The sequence below is a fragment of the Pinus tabuliformis genome, chromosome 3_2 (genome assembly GCF_031772625.1).
Source record: "Pinus tabuliformis cultivar Carrire ecotype Pingquan chromosome 3_2, CPIR1, whole genome shotgun sequence".
NCBI classification, from domain to species: Eukaryota; Viridiplantae; Streptophyta; class Pinopsida; order Pinales; family Pinaceae; genus Pinus; species Pinus tabuliformis.
This window is the reverse complement of record NC_142302.1, coordinates 712,179,806-712,191,192: the sequence shown is the minus strand read 5'-3', so window position 1 is coordinate 712,191,192 and position 11,387 is coordinate 712,179,806. Positions and strand designations below refer to the sequence as shown.

The following is an 11,387-nucleotide window of genomic DNA, read 5'->3' as shown; positions in this document are numbered from 1 at the left end:
AAAGAAAAACATTAGTACCACAAACTTCCACTCCCCTTATACAAACTTCCACTCCCCTTATATTGCTTAAAGTTAATTTGTAAACTTCCCTTAACAATTTACCTCACAATTACACTTCCCACATCATATATGAATTAGTTTCATTACCTATGATGCTTAGTTACCCTTCCCTATACCATATATATGATTTAGTTTCATCAACTATGATGCTTTATATGCAAACCTTAACTCCTTCAATATTGCCCCACCATAATTTAGTTCTCCTAAATCGAGGACAATGGTATTTATCCAATTCGATTTTCAGAACTATGTTCACACTAAAAAGTGGTATCAAACTTGCCTCGGTGCCTTCTTGGGACCCCTCAACTTTCTTAGAACCCCATGATTTCCACACAATCATAGATGACCCCAAGAAAATAATGTGGGTGAAGGGTATGGTTGCCAAGCCATACCATTCACCACTCCTTTTTTTTAGGTCTTTTCACATATTTAAACAACATCAATCGATCAAATAAAATCTGTGAACACACAATCACCCTTCCGAAATTCTTTCTCCCTGAGTTTTCATCATATACATAAATTCTTTTAATTCTTTTGGGTTCAACAAGGCAGGGACTCGCAGAGCCAAGACCAGGTAAGAAGCAATCGATTCCTTCCGCAAATCTTCTTATTCGTTTCTTCATCTGTTTTCCTTTTTCCAATATATTTTTGTTTGAAATTGGCTTCTTTTATTGAATTCGAAGTTCTGTGTTTATGTACAATGGGAATTCATTCTATTCATCACCAATTCAATTTCTGTATCCGTATGTGAGATACCCAGTTCGTAAAATAACTTTTTTTTCATAAAATCCTATTCATTAAACCCCACCTGTTATCCATGAATGCGAAAGTTGAGGGCATCAGAAAATGATTATGTTGATCGGCGATTTAATCTCGGCGTTTATATTCAAGAAAACCCATTCTTTAACTGTTATTGGGGTATTGAAATACTGTTGCCTTGAATATGTATATACCCCTTTTGCATGCTTTTGATCCTTCTTGATTTTATGATATTGACGCGCTTTCTCAGATTGCAGGCTGTTGCTAAAGTTAAATTTAAGGTATTAGGGGGAGAAACCAGGCCACCAGAGGGAGAAATGGCAAAGAAAAGGAAGTCAGAGAACACAGGACTAGATGAGGTTGAGAAGACCATGTATACAACCTTTTGCGGTGCTGCCAATTCTCTGTCACAGCTTTACACTCAGGCCCAACATCAGCAGAAGCTTGCATTTCAGGCCGGAGAGCGGCATGGTCTGGTAAGCAGTTGGTCTTGTTATTAAGGGTTTGTGATTGGCATGCATTTGAATGGATGCAGTTTTGTGTGTTCGGCAACCATTTGATATTTGTTATCATGTTGAGATTCCATACATTGTGTGGCAAACCTGCTTTCATTGGATCAAGATACGGGGCATAGTTTGGCCTTTTTTTGCATTTTGAGTCTCTGTAATCTGTGTTCTCTGCGATCCAATTGGTAGTCGGGTTGTATGCTTTCATATGTTGAAGTCCAAGCGAACTTATTTTTTATTGAATTTAGTTTTGTAGTCCGTCAAGCGAGTCCACCCCACCCCTGTGTTTGCGAATCATAAGGTATGAAATGTTATTGCTGTGGGATTTCTTAAGAGTATTTTTATAGCTGAAGCTGTAGGATACAAAACTGCATTATACATGGGTTGCTTAATCATCAATGTATAAATTCATTGGGACCTTGACCTGTTTTTGATGGTTAATCCCCAATACTGGTTTTCTACTTGGCAAGTGATGCGTGCATAAGCACTAATGGTGAAAGCCTGTTTGGCCAGGGTAATGATGTTGGTAGAATCTAGTTGTAAGCTATTAATGACTGTGCGGATAGAGGGTTTTGAACATCTATTAGTATCTCTTTTTATTGTATGCCTGGATCAAAAACTTAACATGGTAAGGTATTCCACAGAACTTCCCACATTTATAGTTTCTGGTGAATTGGGAAATGCTTTCAGATTGGAATGTAATCCACTCCTTTTGCCTCCAGGTGAGACTTTCAAAATGCATAACTTATAAGAGAGAAATAGGACTTAAGAGTTCCATAACCAAGTTAGAGTTGCAATTCTCGCACTCATCCATTGAATACATTCAAATTCTAGCCTCAAGGTAAGTAGGGTCTGGTTACTAATGTTGCATAATCAAGACCTAGTTCCTCTTCGAAATTAGGATTTTGTTGTTACTTTGCTTCCTCTCCCAAGCGTGTCCCAAAGACGGGGACAAATGAAGAAGGTACATGAACACATAGTAACCTCGTTTTTGTGTGTTAAGTTCCCCACTATGAAATTGTGCTGGCAGAAACTGGGCTTTATGCAGTAGAGTTGGAAGAAGTAAGAATACTGCTGCTATAAGGGCGAAAAATTGAAGGAATGGACCATGAAAGGCTGCCCAGCCAAAGCAGCAAAGAGATGCTCTGGAGGAGAAAGACACTAATTTTAGTGTCTCATGGTTTCTCTGTCGAAGAAGTAACATTTCAGTTCAAGTTGTTCTTGTGGACATTAAAGGTCAAATCAAATCTGTCCCCCTTCCCCTTTTGGTGTTTTCTTGCTTGTTTTTGTTTGTTATTGTTGGTGCTCTTTTTTAACACTATACTTAGGTTAAGTGGAGGAGAGTGCATCTGTACCAAGACTGAAAATATACACTCTTGTTGAATTTCTGTCATTAATAGAGCACCCTCAATCATAATTTGTGAATCATGTTAACTGGAGAGTCCTTGTTTTGTTTTATATATATACCTGAATCCATTTTTTGCTGTATGTACCACTATATTCTATTTGTAGCTTTCAGTGATTAGCTTTAAGTGCTGTCATGAAACAAGAAACATAACTGACTGCATAACAAATATCTGGCCTGGTGGATGTAATGTAAATCAGATAGCCAACCAGTTGTCTGTATATTGTTTCATTTGTCAGAGTTAAAACAATATTGGTTGACAATTTCAGCTAACCTCCCTCATATAGAAGCTGATTTGCAATCTACCATATAGAACTTTTCTAACAATGTTTTGACATATGTTGGTTGATACAGAATAGCATATTTCTCAGTTTTTCCTTCAACTCTACATCTATGCAGTAATCTAAGAGGTCCAAGTCAGCATGTCAAAAATAATACAGAAATCAGATTTTACCTTCTGAATAGCATTGGCCTCGTTATTGTTGATTATAAAAAAACCATTTATATATGCTACTAGTATCACAGTAATATCACATGCGATATTGAGAGGTTTGGATTAAAAGGATGAATTCTGAATCCATGTGAAGCTGATGTTCAACAAATTTTTTTAGCACGTGCTGTGGCCTTCCATATGTACAACTTGAAATCTTTTTTAAGAACTCTCTCTTTCAATTGACCATTGAGGAGGGCACTGTTTGTGTCAGTTCGATAAATGTTTTAATGAGAGTTTCTTCATAATACATGAGGTATTTCTGCCAAAATCCTACAATTGTTTTTTATGAGTTCAGCCTTCATAGCTGCCTTCTTCTGCTCATCTTTACCCTTTGTTCTTCCCATTTTTGTCTACCACTTAGCCCATGGAAGTTTATCTTTCTAACATCTTCTGGTGTGGTTTATTGCCATTTTGGCATGGAACTTGCCATCTTATCGGCTGAACTAACAATATCATCTGTTTCCTCTATAGTGATATTAGCTTCTTCAACCTTTGATATGCCCTGCTTTTCATTTTTTGATGTTTTCCTTTCAATCTGAAATTGTCCGTTCTGTGGATCAGCTGATTTGTGGCTTCAAACTACCCTCCGCTATCAAGCTTAGATTCTGAAAAGATCTACTTTAAGTTTGATTATGGTGCCTGAACCAGGGGATCAATCCTGATACCCCCTGAATCTTAAATCTCTCAACCACTTGAGGTACCCCTCTGGGCTAAAATTTTGCATCATTGTTTATTTAGAATCAAAGCATATGCAACAATACCAAAGACGGTAAGATGGCTCATGTTGGTTTTTTCCTGCAACATGCTTCTTCAGGTGTACTGTTTTGCATGATTATGGTGGCTCTTGGGAAGCAACAAAAACTTTAATTTGAGTTAGTGATGCTATTTATATTATCTTCTACTAAGCCTTCCAGTGGACCATCCAGTCATCAATCAGGTTGGTCATTGCACTCATGTATATGAGAGAAACATAATCATTTATGACATGAACCCATGGTTTCTTCTGAGATTCCTTGGAGATGGAGAGGCCTTCAGAATCCCAAAAAGGTGCAGGGCACTGGGCTCTCCTGTTGTATTCCCGAGTCACCATTTCTTGAGGGGAGTGGCCATGTTCCTTGGACTGCAGATGACTGGCCTCAGGGATGCCATTGGCTTTTTGAAAAGCAAGGGGCTGGATTGTCCAAGTCTTTTGACTCTGGGCCAGACATCAAGGGAAAGCCCTCAATTCTGTGTTTTGGACACAATGCCTTTGCCCGAAAGTCTTGCTATCCACACAGTTGTAAACATGTTGAGCTTCTTGGACAATCTTTTAAACAGACTCTCTTTTGAGGGTGCAGATTAAAGAAACACTGTTATAGGGATTCAATCCAACTGGAACAAACTAGGGTGTTACAACAAACCAATGTCACATGGATCATGAGTCAAACTTGCTGAATTGGGAGTTTGACTCAGATTGGGCTGGAAAAGAGTTTTTCTGGTTTAGCCTGAGCCAAACTTGGATTTGCAATTTTGAATCCAATTTTGTGAAAATTTTCCCCATCGAGGTTTATTGTACTTGCTGATTTTTTGTTTTTCATCCAAGTTATCGGTTATTTTGTATGCTTTTAAGGGTAATATTTGGATTCATTTAGAAATTTGTCACTTGTATATATTAAAATTTTATGTAAGGTTGAACATGAAATTTGAAATCTCCAATGTATTAATATTTTTCTTGTTTATTTTTATATTATAATTATTTCATATCAATTAACTGTAGGTCCTGTATGTGAACTTTGAAGTCCTTAGAATGGTGCATAGAGGTATGGGATTTTAATGTGGAATTTGTTTCCAGGAGAAATTGTACCAATGGATACTGAGAGGACAAGAGTCAGGATCAAGAGCAACAACATTGCCAGATATTTTCAGTTATCTTCAGGTTTTGCACTAAATCTGTTTTTTTTTTTTTAGTATTACCTCAAGTTCGATATAAATGATCATATAGATATATTTTCTTTTAGCTTTGTTGATATTTGGTGCTAAATAGCCATTTTTATCTCCCAAATATCTCTGGGAAGATAAGTGACTCTACTTTGACCAGATATTTGAAAATGATCCAACTTTATGCTATTAAATATGATAAGCAATTACATCAAAATGTAATGTGGGGACATTGTCACATGGAACATCAATATAACTAGTGTCTAAGAGGTGCCTTGTGAGATAAAAAAATCTCCAAAATTTAGAAATTTTTGAGGCATCTAGAGTTTATTAAATTGATGAATAAACTGGAGGATTTTATAACGTCATTTAATGACAGAGTGAACGATGAAAGATGCAGCAATCAAACAAGTGGACCCTCTATCCCTTGTTCTTTTCATTCTCATGGTGGAGGGCTTAGGGAGGGTCTGTGCCATGTGGTTAGAGGAGGTAACCAAAGGGCCTTGACTTCCGTAGTGATGAGGATCCTCTATCATTTGTAGTTTGTTGCTGACACAATGCTTTTGGGACCTCCTTTTGCCAAGGAAGCCAAATCTCTTAAAAGATATCCTTGATACTTTCTTGTTAGCATTAAGTAGTATTTATATTCAAGAAAAACATGCAGAATGCCAAAGTAGTTGCAGAATATATGAAAACGTGCACATTTGTGCTACTAGTAGATGAATACTACATTCTTATGAATTTAGAGATGGCATCCATGCTATATTGATGATCAATATTTCAAGCATCAACCATCTAGCAATTACAAACAACTAACAATTTTTTAAGCCATATATTAGGAATGAAATGGGTTATCCACCAACTGTTAACATGACCAAATAGTTATGTTCACAAAATAGGTCTCTTGCATTAATTTTAAATATGAAAATTGAAAGGTCCAAAATACTAAACTAAGCTATTTGCTAAAGAAGGAGAAATGATTATTCTCATTTGTCTAATTTTTCTTCTTCTCTGCACCACCCTGCTTGTTGGGTGCACCTCCACATGGTCCTAATTTTCCATAGCATGCTGTCCCTTTGCTCATACAGCTTCCCAGTGGTTAGATTATCTGAATCCACAGATTGAATCATGTTATAAATTTGCTTAGAGAATTGCAGAACACACCAAGCCTATGACCAAAAATGATTGTCATGAACAATTTTCTTCACTGCATGAGAACAATCTCTATCAATGTTCAAGTCATCCCAGTCATCACTTATCACCATAACACTCAAAGCTGGTTGTACTCTCAGAAGGTGCTCGAAGGTGAGGAAATAGTTACCACATCTGTTCTTTGTGATCTTAAGTAGATGTCACCTAGAGTAAGTGCCATAAAGTAATGGACCCTTGTGCGCCCAATGACAAATGTTTAATGAGTTTTTTCCCTCTCTTGTACAAGTCATTAATCCATCCACAAGTTTGACAATATCATGCAACAAAAAGTTCAATATGTGCACCAAATACCCCAAAAGATGTGAGGATGAACTTGCCCAATGATTTTTCCTACTCTGCTACAATTTTCTGCATTATCAATGAGTACTTGAATCACATTAGAAGGACAAACGTCATTAATGGTTGTTAGTAGAAGCTCTGAAATGTTTTGTGCAGATGAAGTGATTGATGAAGAGTCATGTGCTACAAGAAACATTTCACCACAAGCTGACACAGCAAGAACATTTATAAAATGTTGGTTTCTAACTCGGGGCTCTTGTATTCCCTGGGGTTCTTTTGGATGGCTTGACCCATATCATGCCAATAGGGGGAAACTATACCACTTTTGCATCCACCTCATCCCTACCACCAAAATCAAGAAAATCTGCTATTGTTCTTTTAGATCCACCCCTTACATTCTGTAAGGTTCCATTAGCACTAGTCGATGCAGATGTGTTGCCACCAAATCTAGATGATGCATCAGATTGAAGATTTTTTTTTTGAAGAATTCTTTGTGCAACTTCCTCTATCTTGATGTATTTTTGTCATTCTTTCTTTGCTACCTATTCTCCACCAATACCACGAGAATTAAAAATGAACCCAGAAACCACAACAAGATCATTTTTCTCAAGACCATTTCTTAGATGAACAACCTACAATAAAATGAGGGAGGAGAGGGAATAGGAAAGTGGAGAGAAGGAAAAATCCACAAACAAACAACACAAGGATATACAAAAGATTACAAAGAATAGGATTTGGGTTGCCTATTTAGCTCCCTAACTATTTGTAGTATAAATGGAAGCCTTTGTTCTCTCCTCCAAGCTCTCACAAATTCTCTTTTATCAAAAGCTAACAAGAAGTCCAAGCTTCCCACTCCAAGCTCAAGCACACAAAGATGAATGTAATGAGGAAAATATTGGGGGAGAAGTGCTCTTGTTTCTCCCTTGCATTTTCAATAAACTCTAAACCTCCCCTTTTCATCTCACCTAGCATATAGGTGAGCTGACGAGTGCATAAGGAGCATTCGAGGAGTGTGCTCCCTGCTTCAGGAGCATTCCAAGAAGCATTGCACTCTCCATAGTTGCAGGGAACTTGCTCCTGATTGTGTGCTCCTTGGATGCTTTTGTTTGAAGCATGGTTTTGGGGTGGGAGTTGTGATCTGTAATTGAGGGATTGAGAGTCCACACAATTCACCAATATGGTTTCTTAATGCAGAATAAAATTACTTTGTACCGTATTAAATCACAGGTATTGAAACACTGTTTGAAGCCCCTCTGTGCATGTTCTGCTTGAGCGACTATGTGGCTTGAAATAAGTATGCAGGTGTTGTGGACTTTTGCTGGTGGAATGTTAAGAATGAGTGGGGTGGCTCTCCTAGTTGGATATGGAGGGCGATTCTTTGGTCTTTTTGGGTAGTTTGGCAAGTGACTCTCGTTTCATGTTTCACAGGTTGGCTCTGAGGTAGCTTGTTGTAGCCTTTCATCTGGTTCCTTAGCTTTGGGGTCACATAACAACTTGGTGGCAGGTGGTCTATTACTAATTCAGTGGCTGGTTTTGAGTAGCTTGTTGTTTGATATAGTCTGTTGTAACTTGTTGTTTGGGTCCTTTGCATTGGGGTTGCTTGAAAATTCAGCGGTGGGTAGTTTGTTTTTAGGGGATGGAGAAGGAAAAGGAGATGCGGTACGGTGTGGCAGACTAGGATCCTGTAGGAACTGGAAGGTGCCTGTTCATGAGCAGAGGATGACTAGAGCTCAGATGTGCATTGACAACCTGGTTAAGAGGTTGAGTGCATTGAAAACCTGGTTCAAGAGAAGTGAGGCATACTTCTATGGAGCAGATAGATGCGAAACTTATTAACTGAATCTTGAATACATGTATGTCTGGAAGTATTGATACCAAATGCTTAAATTGGTGCAGCTTTAATGGCACATTAAGTCTTTCATTGCCTAGGTTGTGGAGGAGAAAGGAATCCAACGGCAGGTAATTCTGGACAGATTGAATTTCATGGACCAACAATATGAATCTTTGATTAAAGCTATTTGGGGATTTGAAGTTATTATTGAATATGAGGAAGAGAAGACAACTGCTGAATATGAGGAAGAGAAGACAACAGATATAGTATGGGTTGCTATAATAGCTACATGTTTGTTTCAACTTTCATGTTTTTAGTTATGTTGTAAGCCTTATGAGGAGAAGAGGTATATTGTTGTACCATTTTTTGTATATTATTAATATGAGTAGCTAATTATAACAAAAATTGATGGGTAAACTGTGTGTTAACCAATGTAAGTCTGCCATGAAAATATTCCATTTTCATAAAGTGAGCCTGTTCTGTAATTCATTGTTTTTAACATAGACATATTACTAAAATGTATCCGTGTATTTGCCTTTTCTTGTTGATTCATTTCAAGAAGTCATTTTATTTTGTGTTGGGTTTTGGCAGCTGGTTAACACTGTGAACTCGTACTCTATAGGCTATATAACTACTTAACAAGGTTATAGTTGATCCAGAGGTGAACTATAAATTATATCCTTGTTCATTGCTCCATCCTTTTATTACTGCCTTGTTCCTTGTGATGCAATTTCATCAAGTAGTGTATGCATTTGGTATTCATCAACCTATTTTCCCACAGGGACAAATATGACATTTTCCTTGCATGTGGTATAACACCTCATATTTTTGCTGACACCAATTTCTGTCTGTATACGAGCCTTTAGTTCAAGCTGCAATGCGGAAGGTTCATTATTGAAAGTGGTATGATTGGTAGCTTCATCTTCATGATGCTTACCACAGTTTCATACAAATTGCCAGTAATGTTACACCTTCTGATCATCATGTTAAGTAATTTTATTTTGTGTTGGGTTTTGGGAGCCCGTTAACACTGTGAAATCGTACTCTATAGGCTATATAAATACTTAACAAGGTTATAGTTGATCCATAGGTGAAATAGTTTATATCCTTCTTCACTGCTCCATCCTTCTATTATTGTCTTGTTCCTTGTGATGCTATTTCATCAAGCAGTTCTCTCATGTATGCATGTGGTAGTCATCAAGCTGTTTTCCCACACATGACATTTTCCTTGCATGTGGTATAACACCTCATGTTTTTGCTGACACCAATTTCTGTCTGTATACGAGCCTTTAGTTTAAGCTGCAATGCAGAAGGTTCAGTATTGAAAGTAGTATGATTTGTAGCTTCATCTCAATGATGCTTGCCACAATTTCATATCACATGAGATTTCTTCACGTTGATCAATTGTCTTCATACAAATTGCCAGTAATGTTACACCTTAGCATTATGTTTCTTAAGTTCTGTATCAAGTCAGATCCTAGGTTTCACCATTGGTGGCTTAATGTACTATAAAATTAAGAGCCTTAGGTATTGAAACTATAGTTTAGTTAGGGAGTGATGCAAAATATAGCTTTACATATTGAAACTACGCTATATATGGATAGGCCGTGGGCATCTTCAATTATAAATAAAGTATCTACATTAGAATATCAACAGGTTCATTTGCAGCATTGAAGTGATCTGGTATAACTTTTTCCGCAGTTCTGGATACTTTTTACTTATATATCTTACTTTGCAGAATGAGCTTGATTATGGAGGAGATGAAGTGTCCATGTCACCTGCAGCACAATACCAGCATCAACCTCATGCTCAGCAACAAAATCAGTTTTCCGTTACCAACACACAAACTTCCTCTGGAGTAGTTGGTTTAGCAATGATAGGGCAAGGACCCAGACAGGTTCATTCAGACCAAAACAAAAATTCTGTTTTCTCAAATGCCCTTTCAAGCCCTGTTAGGAGGAGTCTTCAACCATTTCACATGGCACAGGGAGGCTACTATTCTGCAAATAATGCTTCACAAGTAGGGAATGGAGGAAGGAGGATGGGGGCTACCACGGATCAGGACCAAGGAGCTTTTCATGGGGGACACACTCTGGCTGGTCCACAGAATAGTGAATCAAATGTCATGAATTCTATGGTTTCACTATCTAATGCCTATGGGCAACAGCCTCATCAAATTAGGGATGTGAATTCATATGGTGAGAATGATTCAAGTATGGACATGCACCCAGACAGTCCTGCCCATGGGTTTTACCAATGAAAACCATGGGTGCATTTATGAAATAGATGCCGTTTATCACCTTAAAAGATGGTGGTTTGTTATTTGCTGTGATTGTGAGGCCTGTTAGCTATATTCGTTGCTTCAATGGCTAATGAGCATTGCTGGATGGAGTAAGACCTGAAGCTGAGTTCTAAAAGTCAACATAGAGAAAGATATAACTTACATGTATTCTTTGGTGGTCTTAGCAAATTGGATAAGACATGCGTGAGATACACATTGTGTGTTCGACAACAGAATCCATCTTTTCATGTGACGTATAGATATATACTGAAGCCTGGTGTAACTTTTGTCTTCGTAATAAATTGTTCCTCAATATCTCTTGTTGTTCAAACATGGATTGATAAAAATGAGTAGTCTCTCGATTGGCATTGTATTTTGGTATTGCAATATAATTGATAGCTTGAACTTCAGCATGATTTGATGCTTGATTGGTCATTCAGAGAAATTACCATGTGAAGTATCTACGTATCTTACTTTCATTTATAAATTCTGCTTTCATTTTGTATTATGGAAAATGTTTAAATTTTGTATATATCATGCTACTGATGGCATTTTTTCTATCTAGTTTAACTTTTGTAATAATTTGTCCACATCCCAGTGGGGCAAATTGGAATCGACAGAAAATGATCTTACTTTAATTTACA

At 37.4% G+C, this 11,387-nt stretch overlaps 1 protein-coding gene across 2 annotated transcripts; it reads left to right on the top strand.

Annotated features, from left to right (window-relative positions):
* Positions 1-411: 411 nt before the first annotated feature.
* Positions 412-11,153, top strand: LOC149182632 (uncharacterized). Of its 2 annotated transcripts, none has more exons than XM_089416904.1 (4): positions 412-634; positions 1,070-1,295; positions 5,055-5,138; positions 10,201-11,153. In XM_089416904.1, exons 2-4 carry the CDS (start codon positions 1,137-1,139, stop codon positions 10,720-10,722), a joined length of 765 nt encoding a protein of 254 aa, XP_089273030.1. In that variant the 5' UTR covers positions 412-634; positions 1,070-1,136; the 3' UTR covers positions 10,723-11,153. The 2 variants fall into 2 exon arrangements, with proteins under 2 accessions (XP_089273030.1, XP_089273029.1); XM_089416903.1 differs by having other exon boundaries at positions 413-634; positions 1,077-1,295.
* The last annotated feature ends 234 nt before the right edge of the window (positions 11,154-11,387 follow it).